Source organism: Gadus chalcogrammus, chromosome 2 (genome assembly GCF_026213295.1).
Source record: "Gadus chalcogrammus isolate NIFS_2021 chromosome 2, NIFS_Gcha_1.0, whole genome shotgun sequence".
Classification (NCBI taxonomy): Eukaryota; Metazoa; Chordata; class Actinopteri; order Gadiformes; family Gadidae; genus Gadus; species Gadus chalcogrammus.
This window is the reverse complement of record NC_079413.1, coordinates 22,326,083-22,342,608: the sequence shown is the minus strand read 5'-3', so window position 1 is coordinate 22,342,608 and position 16,526 is coordinate 22,326,083. Positions and strand designations below refer to the sequence as shown.

The 16,526-nt window shown below is 44.4% G+C and overlaps 2 protein-coding genes and 1 pseudogene across 2 annotated transcripts; 1 reads left to right on the top strand and 2 right to left on the bottom strand.

Annotated features, from left to right (window-relative positions):
• The window catches only part of LOC130402564 (vesicle-fusing ATPase-like), a 33,320-nt pseudogene extending 31,585 nt beyond the window's left edge, over positions 1-1,735 (bottom strand).
• A 6,357-nt stretch (positions 1,736-8,092) lies between these two features.
• On the bottom strand, positions 8,093-9,697 carry LOC130400023 (cyclin-dependent kinase 5 activator 1-like). The gene is made up of 3 exons (XM_056605027.1): positions 9,269-9,697; positions 9,107-9,178; positions 8,093-8,584 (listed from the first exon to the last, which is right to left on the bottom strand). The coding sequence occupies exons 1-3, from the start codon at positions 9,695-9,697 to the stop codon at positions 8,093-8,095; spliced, it is 993 nt and encodes a 330-aa protein (XP_056461002.1).
• A 2,961-nt stretch (positions 9,698-12,658) lies between these two features.
• On the top strand, positions 12,659-16,460 carry rpain (RPA interacting protein). The gene is made up of 7 exons (XM_056605026.1): positions 12,659-12,861; positions 12,945-13,133; positions 13,289-13,361; positions 13,464-13,581; positions 13,934-13,997; positions 15,725-15,865; positions 16,338-16,460. Exons 1-7 carry the CDS (start codon positions 12,790-12,792, stop codon positions 16,365-16,367), a joined length of 687 nt encoding a protein of 228 aa, XP_056461001.1. The 5' UTR covers positions 12,659-12,789; the 3' UTR covers positions 16,368-16,460.
• Positions 16,461-16,526: the final 66 nt, after the last annotated feature.

The following is a 16,526-nucleotide window of genomic DNA, read 5'->3' as shown; positions in this document are numbered from 1 at the left end:
CTTCACTGGAAGGAATGTGTCTAAAACACCCATGGTATTTATCCGTTTTGCATAAATACCATGTGCCCTCTCATCTCTCCACCTGAAGGCTGGGTGATGTCAGGGACCTACCCGGGTGCTACTAATACTACGTCTGCAGATTCTATTCTTATTCAAGGCTGGAGGGGAAGTGATCTCCTGAGACTAGCTCTGTCTTCTAAACGCTGTTTTCTGCTCTTGCAGACCAAAACAGTTACCTGCTGTTGGGTCAGCGTGCGTAGGTGAGATTCTATGTAAGTGCAATGTATACCAAACGGCTGACACAATTAAGATTTGAATTTAGTTTTTGGAATATCAGTAATATTCTCAAAAAAAAAAGGGGCATTGATTATGGATTTTGTAGCCAGTGGTCCATCTTTAACAGAGATTTAGCTTGGCAGTCGGACAGTTAATTGTTAAGCAAGGTTCTCCTTGTTTAAGAAGAGGAGTATGTATACATCTCGAATTCCATGTCTATTTTTTTTATTATCGATCGAATGGTTTGCTGATGATATTCAACGATCCTCCAATTTGAAATCAGGGTGGCATTAAGGGTTGCTACCTTGTATAATCGACTTCCATAGCAATAAATTGAATTGAATTCACTCATATTTCAAATATATACCAGTGCCTATTCATCTACATTCATAGTGCTCATGGTGAAAATGCCTTGGATTTAAATGCACCGCTTACACGTTATTTTATAAATCTGTCGTTGCTAATGTTTTTTCATTCACTAATGCAATTTTACATTTGTTGGGGTGAATAAACACTTACCCTGTGGGGAACCCACCTAGCTCCTTGGTTTTATGACGTCAGAGATTACCCTAATTACTCCTTATGACTACACTCCTCCTTATCAACCTATACAAATCACGGGTGCTATTTGTAATAACAGCTTGTATTTCCTGTTTTTCCGTTGACCAAAGGCTACATTTTTCTCCGCTCACCTGAAGCCACCGTTGTGGTTCGTTGACCAGGTATTATCGTGCAATTCATCAATGAACAATACGGTCGTTACCATGCACTGGACTCGAGTACATAGGCTCCTACAATAATGGTTGGTGGTTTACATACCTACATTGAGTAATGCACTAACATGTGGTGGTGGTGGTGGTGGTGGTGGTGGTGGTGGAGGTGGTGGTGGTGCTCGTGGTGTTTATGTGCCTATAGGGCAGCCTAGCATTTGACGAGGTACGTCGTGCTGCTGTAATGCGGTAAGTCTGCATTATGTCTCTGGAACAGCCTGTCTCCACGCCACGGACAGACCGAGGGTGTCCACGAGCCCGGTACTCGACCCTTCTCAAGGGCACGCACAACAACGGATTACCCACTAAACCACTCGGCTAATACACTGGTTAGCCTGTTCCATTGCACGCATTGGAGCACATTTTACACAATGTCGCGGGGGTGGTGGAGGGTATATGTGGTATTAAAACGATCAGGACCAAGGCCAGTGAACCGAGGAGACAGAAACCTTCCTGGTAAAAGGGACTGCTACCGCGGTGACGTTGTGCCGCCGCGGCGCCGCACGGGCGGCAGCTACGCAGGACCAAACGCCATCGGTATTCTCTCACCATTACGACCAAACATTATACATTGATTCACATTTTTACCACGTATATCAAAATATCTATCTTACCCGGGCCGCCATCTTTGACTGGTTGTTCAGAGATGCCGTTCAGAGGGGATACTTCTTAGAGAGGGCTCGTTGGAGAGTGGATGGAAGTCGCAGCAGCGGATGGGTATATAACCTGCGCAGATGGCGCAGGCGCACGTCAGGCGGAGAGCGGTGTGATTGGTCGGCTGGAGCTGGCGCGTGAGTACAATAATCCTTCTCCGATTGCTCATTTTTTGCTGCGTTCGATGGTCTCTTGCCATGCGGAATTATCCCGAGACGTGGACGGGGCGTACGATGGATCGATATGGTGTGGAACGAACGGGGATGGACGTGTCTGCCCTAAATGTAAATGTCTGTTTCAGCACCGTGGACAGCACCCTGTGCCAAGTGTTTCGGTGTGACGTTGGTCCATATCCAACCACCGTGCATTGCAGCCGATAGGCAAGGCCTATTTTCAAACGTTGTCTAATTGTAGATTCTATATATATATATGTAAATAATCATTTGCTATTGAAGCACTTGTATTACTATTTCATTTAACCCTAATGCAGGCCTAAATAAATACGTTTTTTTTCTATGGTTTCAGTTGGTAATGTGGTATGCCTATATGTACCCATATAGATAATGTTGTGACATGTTGTTGTTGCAAGCAATATTTAGATTGCTAGCATAGCCATGTTAAAATAGTCCATTTGTTCTTTGAAGAGTCTACCCTGTAGCTCAGGCACATCCCAGAGGACAACATGCACAACATCTAATTTACGTGAAAGAAAAAATAAGAGATGAATGAAGTATGATTTATGCTCCATTACCAAAGAGGGCTTGATTGGTTTCCTATATTGTGTGTGTGTGTGTGTGTGTGAGTGAGAGAGTGTGTGAGTGTGTGAGTCTGTATGTGTGTGTGTGTGTGTGTGTTTGTGTTTAAAAATAACCTGAAATAAAATCTTGTACAACAACGCACAAACCGGTCTGGTCTGACGTGGTCTCCGTACATCGTTTCCATATCGGCGTGCATTCTGTTCACCTGGGACTGCTGACACAGGTCCAGCGAGAGGTGAACTGTGACATCAGCAGGGCGGCTGTCTTCTCGGTGGGCCACGGACATAACACCCTGTTGAAGCCCTGCTGTTACCGCTTCCGCTATCGTTCAGCGATGTGTCATGGGAGGAAGGGAGGTGTACTCCAGAGAATAAGGCTTGTTACAACTGTTCTCAGATCTCAAAGCTCCCTCCTGTGTTGGTCTGCGTGGGTGGATTCAGTGTTGCAAGTGTGATAATGGAAAGAATCTCATCCCCTGAAATACAATAAACTTTATGGGAAGATTGTTTCTGTGCAAAAAACGGCCTGGTCATGGCTCTTTCTCAGTGCTGACATGTAGGCAGATAAGTGTTCCTTTAGGGACATCTGTCTGTGTGTGTGTGTGTGTGTGTGTGTGTGTGTGTGTGTGTGTGTGTGTGTGTGTGTGTGTGTGTGTGTGTGTGTGTGTGTGTGTGTGTGTGTGTGTGTGTGTGTGTGTGTGTGTGTGTGTGTGTGTGTGTGTGTGTGTGTTGGTGTCTGTGTGCACTTAATGTATGCACTTATTGTATGTTGTACTTCCTGGCACTTACAAATAGTACTTAGCATTGTGTAGCATCATATCCTAGCTAGCTTTGTTGTATAGGGAATGGGTTACCTAGTGATTATAAGTGCTTGACACTTGTATCTTTGAATATCCTGAATGTACTGACAGCAATACATAGGCGTCGGCTAAATGCCCAAAATACAAATGTAAATGTGTCTATGCTTGTTGTGCAATGAGCATATGTCGGTGCATCAGATCATTGAAGGAAAAACAATCAACATGAACACATTCACTGACTCAAATGTTTCTTTTCGTTTTTTCATAAAAGCCCGACCCGCCGCAAAAATGCTTGCAAATTTTTTTATATATAAAGTACGTGTAACAGTTGAACACCGTCTTCTCACATCTTACATACATAGTCATACTCCCACAGAGTCCGACCGCGGCGTCGTTAGCCTAGCAACACGAGTGGCCCCCTGTTTGTTCCACAAGGTTTTTCGCTTTTTATACAACATGGTTCACAAATGAATAAAATGGACAATGAGATTCTAATAACTCCATAATCCTCATCGTCGTCATCGTCATTGTCATTATTATCATCATCGTTGATCATGGTTCATCCTCATCATATAAGCATCATATGTTACACATTATTTTCTTCTTAGATGCATTGTAAGATCATATATGGCACAGAATGTCATGGATGGATCAGATATAACACATCGCTCTCTCTCTCTCTCTCTCTCTCTCTCTCTCTCTCTCTCTCTCTCTCTCTCTTTTCCTCTCTTTCTTTCTCTCTCAGATTTTGGGAAGCCAGCTGAGTCCAATTGTCCAGCGATGTGATTGGCTCTGGTGGTCTTTATCTCCGATCATTGTTTATTCCCGGGGAAAAACGAGGTTGGAGGTGTAAAATAAGGAAAGGGTGGCAGGTTTGATCAGCTCATTCAGTGTCCCAGAAAAATGCCATGTGATTTCTCTTTTTGTGGTACTTGGTTTCAATATGCTTTGAAAAAGTAAGAGAAAGTGAGTTGGCGTGAGTTTTTCTGTGTATGCGTGCGTGCAAGCGTGTGTGTGTGTGCACGTGTGTGTGTGTTTGTGTCTCTGTTTGTAGGCATGGCCATCCCTCATTGGAAAACGTAAGAACAAGTTCATGAGACGTAGAAGCAAAAACAATCCCTGTTGAACAATTATATAACATAAGCTCTTTCGCTAGCAAATGGAGAAATGCAACGTGTGATGCAACAATGATATCTCCCTCAGTACCCCTGAGATGTCTGCTGTTGAATTGTTTTGTAATATACAAACAACTTAACTTAACAACTGACATCCGTGTACTGGTAATTAAGTCATGCTAGCATATACATTGTTTTTTTTGTTTATCAACCATTTGTTTACATCTACATTTCACAATGGAACTAAAGAACAACTCATATCACCATCCAAAATTGAAAAAGAAAAAAACAGTTATTATCGAATAACCTTAACTATGAATGCTACTTTTGGCAACAGCAAGGATAAGCAACATGTAAATAAGCTTTGTTAACATGGTCTTTATGCTGATACAACACAATTGCCTCATGAGGTCTGATTCTGGTTAAAAGCTACATTTTCCATTTCTACAGTGCCGGACTTGCTGCCATCCAGTCCGCCCACGCATAACATACATAGAAAGGATGTGATACAAATGTTTAAAAGTGTTTGGCTTTCTCTTCCGTGAGTTTAGCAGTAGGCTGTTGTCATATCTTACAGGGAGGGGGGAAGTTCAATGTTAATCTTTTTCTAAGTATGTTATCATCCACAGGTGGGGATTGCATATTACACCAGGTGATGAGGCTGATGCAGGCCCATTCAGGTGTGATGGAGCCACAACGTTTCCTATCGTGTATCCACAGGATCGGTCTCTAATCCACACCAGCTCTCCCCCTCTGCCTTCATCTCTGACAGGAAATGTAGAGATATAGACCGCATAGAAAGTAAAGACTGTATCTTTTGTTCAGGGTGGTCAAAAAGTAAACTACTTTAAAAGTCGGCTTTTGTTTCATATTTTGCTCATTTGTATCACAAAATATATACTCAATGGCAGTCTTCGTTTTGGCACATGAATGATGCCTTTTCTGGGAAGGCCTTATTTCTGAAGACAAGACCATTGGCTGGATGCGAGGGGCGTCTCAACGAGAGAACAGGTTGAACGTATCACTGAGGCCTTGCCTTGTTAAACTTTGCAGTCTAACAATTCCATGGGTCATAGAAATCTCTCAATCCGTTAAAGGACCACCTGTTAAAGACACTATTTACACTTGCAGGGGCCCCAATGTCAGTCCCCTAAGCACCATGGAACCCAAGATAATTACAACGCCGTACCAGGAAGTAATCACACTCTGTAATGAGTAAGTAAGTACAATTCTAGCGAGCCAATTCAGAAGAACATTTACCTTTCCTTACAAAGTATTGTAAACTTGATCATAGTTTTAATTTAGGCTGCCTTCACATTATTTTCTCCACCTTTTATCAGAACTATGACTTTGAATGGAGTGTTCAAGTATAGCAATTTGTAGCACTGACAGCAATACCTCTAGAGGAAGGTTCAAATCGCATCGACCAATCATTAGTTATTGCAACATCTTTCTAGTCAACCTCATTGCAGCCTTTTCAGACTTTTTTTTGCTGCGTCAATCCTGTTAGTATGAATGCAGCTATGGGCGTTTTTCCTATGCTCTCTAGATGAGCAACCATTCGCATAAAGCCCAGAGAGAGACAGAGACAGAGACAGAGAGAGAGAGAGAGAGAGAGAGAGAGAGAGAGAGAGAGAGAGAGAGAGAGAGAGAGAGAGAGAGAGAGAGAGAGAAATAAACAGATAAATAAAGAGAGACAGAGCTGGGGAGGTGTGCAGGAAAAAGAGAATGCAATCAGCCCCACTCTGTTGGTGCTATGATTTCATTACAATCAGGTCTGGTAGCCGTCGCTGTGCGTGTCTACCGCTCGGTCCTTTCCCATGTGACCTGTGGTGCAGCGCTGGGCGCAACACAAAGCGGCATGCTTAGGATAACACAGAGAAGCACTGGTGCGCGCCAACGCCACTCATTGAAATGGAAACCGCGGGCAGCGGCATCTACGAGGGGAGGGGCGAAAGGAAGAGAAGAGAAAAGAGAGGGTTGTAAGTGTTTCAAGGTCGAAACTGAGCCTAGGGTCACAAAACTAAAATGTAATTCTGTCTGGTTTGCAGGTTTTTTTTTGGGGGGTGTACAACAGAAAGGTTATCACATAGTGGCTGCCACAGCATTTGTTGTCAATCTGTTCTTGGGCAGTAGGATAGAGAAAAAAATGACGAGATGAAAAGCCGGCTCCCCAATCGTCTCCTGACAGCAGCCGCAAAACATCCGTCCACAGTATTTTACATTGATCTTTGTCCCATTGTCTGTTGAAGTGTCGCTGACCGCAGTCCATCCTCAGTGTGTACGCCATTCAGGAGTTCAGCATGAAGAGGTGAGACGCATGCAGGCGTGTTTTCATGAAATTAAAAGTAACAGAAGTATATTGTGAACACAAATCAACATTCTCGTTGAGTATAGCCATCTATAGCAAAAGTTTTAAAGAAATTTCACATTTTTCGATATTCTTCGTAGATTTCCTTCATCGTTCTCTTCTTGTGATCTTTGTTCGCTCCTTTCTCTTTTATCTTTCATCCTCTTATTTATTTTCTTTATTGTCTTTGTGCGTGTATGTGTGCGTTTGTCTATGTGTGTGTGGGTGTGTTTGTCATTCAAGAAAATAGAATCCCCTCTGTGATGTAGAAGTCTAATTACCCCTCCAACCCCCCCCCATCAAGCTCTGGCCAGGCTCAGTATTGCGTTCCTCATTCGCATGATGAAAATAGGGCTTTCTCACTCGTCATAAGATTTAGACTTTTACCCATCTCAAAATTCACATTAAGCACCTCGAGTGCACACCAAACTTACTTCTCAGATATTCACGGAAGACCGGTGCGATCTCCCCTTTCTCTTGTTTACGATTTCCAAGTGTTTCATAATGCATCCCTAGCCTGGGTTTGGGTGAGTGCGATAGGCTAGGGTTACTGGGGGGAAAAGGAGTAGGGGATTTGGCAACGTCTCAATTATCCAGCGCACACTTCTGTGTGCCTGACCAAATAAAGTGGCAGATTTTAGCTTTGCTACCAGGTATTGCACTTGCAATACCATGCCTGGATTTGGTTGGATCTATTGGGGCTCGCGTTGTTTAATTGAATCTTCCCTTCTCTTTCTTTAACAACATGATTTCCACGTCCCCATACAGTACATAAGCACTGGTGATTCAATTAACCTCATGTAAACTCTCTTCTAGACTACCTTGGAACAGGGCAAAGTCTCTGGTCTGAGCCAAACAATAAGTAAAAACAACTCACCTCACACGAGATCAAGCGTGATGGGAATTAGTGGACAATGAGTGAGTTCCTTACTTACAACACCTCTCAAGGACAACAACGCCTGCTCCCCATCACATGGTCAGCCAGGCGCACGTTTGAGACATGTTTATCGCGAATGATCTCAATTGTGTAAATCGTATCTAGATTGAATCCTGCGACGCAACGTCTGCATTGGATTACCCCCGCCCCACAGAAAACCAGATCTGATATGTTCTGCTGTCGTCGGCCCGATGTGCTCAAGAGCCCAATGTTCTCTGGTTGATCTGGGGGGAGTGTGTGTGTGTGTGTGTGTGGGGGGGGGGGGGGGGCATCTGTACACTAGATATAGAACCAATTATAAGAAGAAGATGAAAAAAAGCAAATCGATGTAGTGCCACGACCACTTCCCTCCCCCATCAACCCAAGCCTCCCCCTGTAACCTCCCTCCTCTATCCTGCCCCCCCCCCCCCCCCCCCCCCCCCTAAACCCCCACTTATCGGTCGAGCCCGATGAGCAGGCGGGTCTTCTCCTCCTCCTTCTTGCTCTCGTTCTTCAGGTCGGCGAACACCTGGGTGAAGTAGTGCGGGTCGGTGTTGATCTGCAGCATCTTGCCGCTCATGCGCCCGATGATGTCGAGGCAGCGGTCCCAGAAGGCCTCCTTCTCCGCCTCCACCAGGAAGGGCTTGAGCGGGTAGGAGATCTCGTTGCCCATGTAGGAGTAGGACAGGTAGAGGCAGGTGAGCAGCGAGGCCTGCAGCTCGCGCTCCGACGCCACCTCCGAGGAGACCACGTCGCGGCACAGCATGTAGAGGAAGACCACGTTGGCGGGCGTGATGAAGCCCTGGTCCTGCCAGCCCTGCAGCAGCAGGGAGCGGTCCACGGAGCGCAGCCAGAGCACGGGGTCGGTGGGAGAGAGGCGCTTCAGACGGTAGCAGCGCCGGCACAGGAACTCGCCCAGGCTGCGCATCAGCTCGCTGGTGGAGGCCTGTTGAGGGGGGGGGGGGGGGGGGGGGAACCATGGGGATGGGGGTGGGAGATGAAGAGGAAGATTGAGAGTTTAGAAATATAAATGGTTCATGAATTATTATATTTGACATTTACATTTACCACATTTAATAATAATAATAATACATTTTATTTATAACGCACTTTATATCAATTCAGTACATTTGAATCCAAAGCAACCAGTGAATAAGGAAATGCTCAAAAATAATACTTCTAGTACTACTAATACTACTATAATAGTAAGAATATGAATAGTAACAACAATAATCAACAATAATCTTGAACCTTGATGAGTGCGATGGGACATTAAGAGGAATATTTAGCTTTAGAAATATAAATAGTTCACGAACAATAATAGTTTACATCTAGCAAACATTTGAATCCAAAGCAACCAGGGTATAAATGAAATCCCCCCAAAAAGAATACTTCTACTACTTTCATGCTACTGCTGCTACCACTATAATACTGATAGCGTTAATAGTGACAACAACGTCCTCTTGACCTGTACGATGACCCGTTTGGGCGTGCCGGTGGCGTTGGACACCTGCGTCCCGGGCCCGGTCAGGGAGCTCTTCTTGCCCAGGAGGGAGGACACGTTGGCCAGGGTGCGGGAGGCGGGTATGTGGAAGGAGGTAGTGTTGTTGTGGGTGCCGCCGGCGGCGGCGGTGGTGGTGGTGGTGGTGGTGGTAGCACCGGCGGCGCCGTTAGCGCCCACGACCGCCAGTGCCACGCCGTCCTGCCCCGAGGTGTACGATGACAGGTTGGCGCACGACTGGGACTTCTTCAGCCTCATGCTCCCGGAGGCGGCGGCGGCGGCCTCGGGCGAGGCCCCGCCCTCCTTGCCCCCGTCCCCGCCGCCGCCGCCGCCCTCCGACGGCAGCTTCTTGGAGCCTTTCCGCTTGGACGAGGCGGCCACGATGCGTTTCCATGGCAACGAGCTGATGATGGACGGCCGCTTCAGGCCCTTGGCGGCCGACGGGTCCTTGGCGTTCTTGCTGTTCTGCACGGCCGTGTAGTGGCCCACCGTGGCCGACCCGTCCTCGAACAGCGCCGCCTTGCGGTAGCCGGGGGACAGCGACAGCACCGTTCCCATGGTGACCCAGGAGGGATGCCAGCGAGGGGTTGGGCAGAAGAAACTAAACTAATAGTACAACCAGGAACGGTGGGGGGGGGGGGGGGGGGGGAGACCAATGAGGAGAGGCCAGAGTAGTTGGGGAGGGACGGAGTAGGTGAGTCAGGTGACAGAGGTGGGGAAGTATAGCAGCAGGTTTTCAGCTGCAGGAGGCCTGACCTATGAAGGAAGGAGAAGGCACACACCTTTAGTGCGGAGCCTTCATCATCTGTGAACGTGGAAGGACTTCATCGTCCAAGAGCAACAAGGAACATGTCTGAGTGGAGAAGCAGAGCTGTGGGATCGCTTTGAAACTAACAGGAAATGCAAGCTTGCTTGGTATAAAATGAAACATAATCCTGAGCAAATCAAAGTGCTGAATATTTGATATCTTTGTCTGTTCGCATTTGTTACATGGTTAGAGCTAGTCAGCAATCCAAAGCTATAGATTGATATTTCATAAGTAAATAGCACAATGGATGCATGGTATTACATTTCAGGTCTAGAAAACGACATTCCTATAGGTATACTAAGGCCCACTGTAAGTGGAACCTACACATTTTGCAACCAGGCTGTTCATATGCATGAATGGATCTTGTAAACAGGGCCTGCTGGTTTGTTGTTATGGCTTTACGATGAATCATTATTCATATCCTTATCCATCCATGCAGTACAGCTTGCATCACTATTTACAAGGAATCATTCACGTTCATATTGAATCGACACCTTTGAGCCTTTAGCAACACATTCGAGCGTCAGGTAGGCCTATAGCCTCATCGGCGTCTGTTCCCCATCGCCTCTCCAATGTGCTCATCTGTATTATATAAGGAGCGATAAGCCCCCGACGGCTGAGGAGGAAATGTGCGCAAGCATCCATCTTAACTTCAAAATGGAAGCCCTGAAAACACCCCCTCCCCTCTACACGGGGTAGCTCCAGAAAGGAAAAAGAAGTGGAGTGAGTCTATAACCTTGATCGATAGGCCGAACCTAAATGATATTAGGCATATTCCCGTTTAGGTGCATCGATGTTGAATGCAATTCCAACATTGTGCTGTCGTCAAGTCCGATTTTATCCGTTTTTTATTGATTGAAGCTGAACCAAATTAATAATTCAGCACACAAAACAGAAGCCTGGTAAAAAAAAAAAAAAAAAAAGGTGAATGGGCTCTAAAAAGGATCTAAAAATAGGAAAACCTCCAAATGCTGGTGATTTCGGAATTTAGTCTACACGTTTAGGTGCATGCGTCTAGAAGACATGCATCGCGTCATCTGCAGCCTATATTTCATCCGATTCATGCTCATAGATAAAAAAAACACACACAAACATCACGTTTATTCATCGGGCCTACATACCTCTAAACGAGTAGAGCTCTCCCGGCGAGTGCATGTAGAAAATCACACACACTGACCCATGGCAGGTGGGCAAACGTGATTAATATCCTTCCACTTGGAAACCTGCAGCGCCGTGGTCCAAATCCCCCCCAATCCCCCCCCAGTCTCCGCGTCGCTGCGCGCTGGATCGGAGCTGTCCTCGGTCCTGGGCGCGAATGCACTTGGCTCCGACGTCCTCCTAACCTGCTATAGGTGCAGCATATACATGCACAGACAGTACACCTCGTCCCTTGCGGACCTACTGAGCCTTGGAGACCTCCATGCAGGGCCTGTATGCAGATGCTCAATGTTTCCCTCGCCGATGGAAGAGGAGATGGAGAGCGGAGGGGCAGCAGCGTGCTACTCTTGCAGTACGGGAGAAGATATCTTCCATTTAAAAAGCGAAAACCTATATGGTGAGGAGGGGATTAAAAAAGGCTCGTGCCGGCGACGACGTCGACCGCGTGCGAAAACACAAATTAACCCTCAACGTAAAATAAACACAAAAAACTAATGCCGAGAAAATGGCTACTATGAGGTCTATAAATAGATGTGTACCCTCGGCTTAGCCAACCCGCGTAAGAAAAAAATAATCCCCCCAGCTTTTTGATGCGGGTATCCGCAGTTATTCGGGTTGGTTGTGATGGAGAAACGACGTCCTGTAATTGGTCGAGCGTCGGATGCTGCGCTCGTCCGTCGCTGTCGCAACCGTCTGCGCTCGAGCGCCCATTGGTCACCGCGGGGTGGCGGCCAATGGCTGACGGCTGCAGGCTGACTCGCTGCTGGATGTTTCAGAGGCCCAGATGTGCTGTGTGGGAGATGCTGTTATAGGGACACACTACGTAATACACGCGCTTGCCCCCCTAAACAATGGCACCACGACAGGCCAAGAAGGTGCGCCCCAGTTCTGTGGAATAGGCCTGCAGTGAGCAGTGCACCCATTGTTGTGTTTATTCAATTAACGTTTACATATGGTTTGATGGCCATGTATGTGTTTTTACACACAGGGGGTGCCAGATATCAAGGCTTTATGCTGGATTCATTCTCAAATCCATGCGATCAGAATTCAAATCATGAATGTTGGCACTTCTAGGCTTTGATGTTTGAGGTTATATGCCTATTTTGTGTAACTGAACATGTTTAAGTTATGATATAACATTATATAGGTTAGAAAAGATGGCAATGTGGTAAACGATAAGGAAAGGCAACTCAGATACATAGGAAACAAAGACTACAATATTCTGGCTTAAATGTAAATACATGTAGAATTGGCATATGAGCAATAGGCCTGTCTGCAAAAGAATATTGCATGATCGAAATGGGTGGATTTGAAAACTTGAATACACTTGAATATTTGAACACTTGAACAGTTATTTAAAATGCATAAATTGGGACGAAACGCCTTATCAGCTGATATTCGGTGAGAATTAATAATGACATATATTTGTTTTCAATAGTAAAATAATTAATGATTGTTAACGTTTATATTTTTACTTATCGATGATGCTTCTCTGCTTCACTAAACTACAGAACCCAAGATGCATTACGCTTTTACACCAGCAGCGCGACTTCCGGGGCACCAGGTTAAAAGCTGAAATGCTCTACTTGAGCCTATGCACTTCTCAAGCGCTTTCAAGATTGGTGTTTCAGGCGGTTCGCCTTGTATTCAGATATAATTAACTAATCCTAAACAAGCTCTTAAGATGGATGCCGTGAACAGACATCGCTCTCTTTATAAGGGAACCACGCCGCCGTGGAAGGAAACCTATAGGAAGGTGAAAAGTTGTGCAACTAGCTCGGTAGCATGTTGTGGACACAACAAATAATGTTCACGGTTGTTTCTTTGCTTAATCAATAGCGATGTGTGGATCGACTGAGGAACAGTCGATCCCGGCTGTTGGATCGATACCGTCAGATGGAGGAAGGCCCTCAGCCTCCCGGTGCAAAGGGCTCCGTGGTCCAGGAGGTGATGGAGCAAGAGTGGACCGCCCTGCAGTCAGAGGACCGCTCTCTGCCCTCGCTATGGGGGGCAAACGGCCCTGGGCAGGTAGGCTCGTTGTGTCCGCAATATTGATTTATGGTGTTGAGCGCAGTGTGCTTTGTAACATTGCTGTCTGCGATTTTCTGGGATGTATATGGATATTTGATCGATAGGTCAACATTGACAGTTTGTGAGTGTATGCTTTCTTTTTTATTTAACAGATGTTTGGTGCCATGAAGGAATATGATGAACTGGCGATGCTAGAGGAGATCCAAAAGGAGCTCATCTCGCAAGGTACAAAACTCGAGTCTCACAGCAACTACTGTTATGAAATTGGAGATGTTTCTTCTGGGAATGGCTCAAGATCCGATTTTTTTTGGTTTTATTGTTTGTCAGAGCTTTCCATCATTGAGGAATACGAGAGGAACCAGCAGTTTGAGGAGCAGTACATCTCGTCCATCGTAGAAGGAAGGGAAGAGGTTGCCATCCATATTATTTGCCCAATATGCCACGGGTATGCCTTTTGAAATAATCTATGGATTGTTTTCTGTATGAAATGTATTGTTATGTTTGTCTATGATGAACGAAAACTTTTAATCGTAAAAATAGAGTTTTGGAATATTTACATTATGCTGCAGTAAGCATTTTTTGTTCATTCCACTTTTTAAAATGATCTAAATCTGTCTTGTCTGTCCGTCTCAGGGTTGAATCCATACATTGGATTTAATCCTGAAACCTTGAAACAGAAAAAAAAAAACGTGGGCGAATAAGATGCTCATTGTAGCTTTAAATGAGTGCACACTTTTGTGGATGTTGTTTTGATGGCAACACATAAATCTATTTCCTGTTTGATCTCTTTTTTCAAGGAACCACTTGACCATCAACAGCCATTTTGTCTCCTGCCCCTGTGGAATGTATATCAACACAAAGGTATGTAACTCTTCTGGTTCTCTAATGGTGTTTTCCATTGGCACATTTTCGCATTGCCAGCCTACAGCATTGCCGTGCTGATTTGAATTTCCACAACCAGTTTGAAAGCCTTGTGCATGCATACCGTATAGGGCTGGGTATTGCCAGGTACCTCACAATTCAATTTGATTCGATTCTTTAGGTCTTCATTCGATTTGATTTCGATATTGATCCAATTGCTTCGATATCGATTCAATAATACGTGCAGATGACAAAAATACCTAAATATTATTTTGAATAACCATTTCAAAATGAATTAGCCATTTCATAGTGCTCTAACTAGCAAAAAGGGAATACACCATTGTATAGTATTGTTCCTGAGCTAAACTTGCAGCATAAAAGTGATAATCATAACATGGACAAATGTAAAAGGACATGTACATTTAGGCATACTCGCTTCTAGATTACAATGACTGAGTAGTATGCTTCTTTTTTTTATGGAAATAATCGATTTCCAAAAAGTTCTGAATCGAAATTTAATCGAGAACAAATAAATTGCATTGCATTGATGAATCGATATTTTTACCCAGCCCTAATACCGTACTTGAGGTGGACCATCTCCAACGTCCGACTGCAAACCCCAAACATACGTGTCGAAACAAATCAATCAGGTTTTATGGTAGGCTATAATATAAAACTAAGTAGCCAATTCAAGTGTGAGTCTTGATGTGCTATTGAATCAAGACAAGCGTGTCAGCCATTAAAGACGACCACACGGGAAGCCCGTTTGTAATAGAAATGCAAACCCCAGCCACCCTGGGCTGCCGGGCCAGTATAGTATAGTGGGAAATGCCATGTACGAAACATCAATTTCATTTTTTCATTAAAGAAGGTCCGGTTTTGTGTTAACATGGTTTCACATGAAATCAACATTGGTGCTACTATCATAGATCACAATAACATTTGTATATTTGAGTATTATCTTTAAAGAGCACCTATTATGCTTTTTCAAATTTTATGACCTATAAACGTTGTGATAATGATTTATAGTCATGTTTAACCATACTAAAGTGTCAAATAATGACGTACATGCATTAGACGTGTTCCCTGCTGACCGTCTGGGGTGGCTGTGCAGAGCGCTAAACACTAGGGACGCCAGTCGCCATTCACTTGTTCATATTTCCGGGATTTATCTACGTAGAACAATCCGGATTTTCCATGCATGGTAATGCTGCAACATGCTCTTCCGGAAGGTAACCAATCACAACGATTCCGAGTGTTGACAGAGAATGCTGAAAGTGCCCAGATGAGAGGAAGATTTTCCGGAAGTCGTTTTTTGTGCTGTGATTCGTGTCAGGTTGCTCTATAGGAGTCATTAATAAGAAATTAAGACCAGAAAAGTACTATAATAGGAGATCTTTAATGCATGCGTATGGCTTTTCCTTCACTTCTGCATAGTGCAGTTGTTGACATCAGGCCAAAAGTATAAAGTTGACTCTAGACTGGGGGGCTAAAAATCCCCCCGCCATTGAAAAAGTTTCCGGACAAGGGCGTTTCATTCTATTTCTAAAATCCCCTTAAACTTTTGGCGAGTTACATTTCTACAAGCCAACTAATTGGACAAGGGGCCACTAGTTCATTTAATCGGAAATTGCCCTTTTTAAATTGTGTTGGCAACAATAACAGAAGCCTGTCAACCAGGCCGAACTCGGTGATTTATTTATGTCAATATATATAATATCTTTCAGCACTGCAACGTCACTCCTGAGGTGGTGCAGAACCTCCTGGAGCTGAGGTTTGCTCAGCACATGGAGGGCTGCGTCCACCACCCTGTGTTCTCCATGGCCGCAGACACGGACACCTCCACAAACCTCGTGCTGAGCTGCCAGGTAACACTGTAGTTATTCAGACTTCTGCATGTGCTGAATATACTTAAGATTGAAATGATGATAATGTGTAGAATTGTCGTGTCTCAAATAGACTGTAGTCTTTACAGCTACATACATAGGCTACATTCACACTGTGTGCGTATCAATCCCTTACAACAGTACTCTTGCTTATTTTGGGGGTTTAACTGCAAATATTCACCAAAATAGTTTTTATGTTTTTCTTATTATACTTTTTGTGGAAATCGGTTTTCTGATGGTCAGCTATGGAGCAGTTTCATGATAATAAAAAAATAAGAATACAATTATATTTGTCACACTCAAAAAAACTATAATAGCCATGCATGCACATTTCATGGTCAGTATGGAGTAAGCATGCATATATTAGTCACACAAGTATCTATTAATCTGATCCAAATGTCAATCCGGTCAAGGGTACCTCTGTTAATATATATTTTTTGTTTTTGTGTTTCAGGCTTGTGACTTCTTGTCCATTGTCCTGTGAAAGACCCTGCTGACTCGTCAGATGTATTTTAGTGTATATTTTATCCATGACCCTCTTTTGTGCAAATAATATTAAAGAAATATTTTAATATAACGTTTTTCAGTTTATATTTATTTATTTTTATAAGGGGGGAAACAGCGGAGTCAGAGCTTAAGGGAC

Excerpts from the sequence above, each read along its gene's own strand:
- LOC130400023 (XM_056605027.1), bottom strand. The coding sequence starts at position 9,697 with ATGGGAACGGTGCTGTCGCTGTCCCCCGGCTACCGCAAGGCGGCGCTG. Across the intron at positions 9,179-9,268 it reads CCACCACCACCACCACCACC|AAGAGCTCCCTGACCGGGCC; the intron begins GCCGCCGCCGGC and ends CTCCTGGGCAAG. Across the intron at positions 8,585-9,106 it reads CCAAACGGGTCATCGTACAG|GCCTCCACCAGCGAGCTGAT; the intron begins GTCAAGAGGACG and ends CCCCCTCAACAG.
- rpain (XM_056605026.1), top strand. The coding sequence starts at position 12,790 with ATGGATGCCGTGAACAGACATCGCTCTCTTTATAAGGGAACCACGCCG. Across the intron at positions 13,582-13,933 it reads ATTTGCCCAATATGCCACGG|GAACCACTTGACCATCAACA; the intron begins GTATGCCTTTTG and ends TCTTTTTTCAAG. Across the intron at positions 15,866-16,337 it reads ACCTCGTGCTGAGCTGCCAG|GCTTGTGACTTCTTGTCCAT; the intron begins GTAACACTGTAG and ends TTTGTGTTTCAG.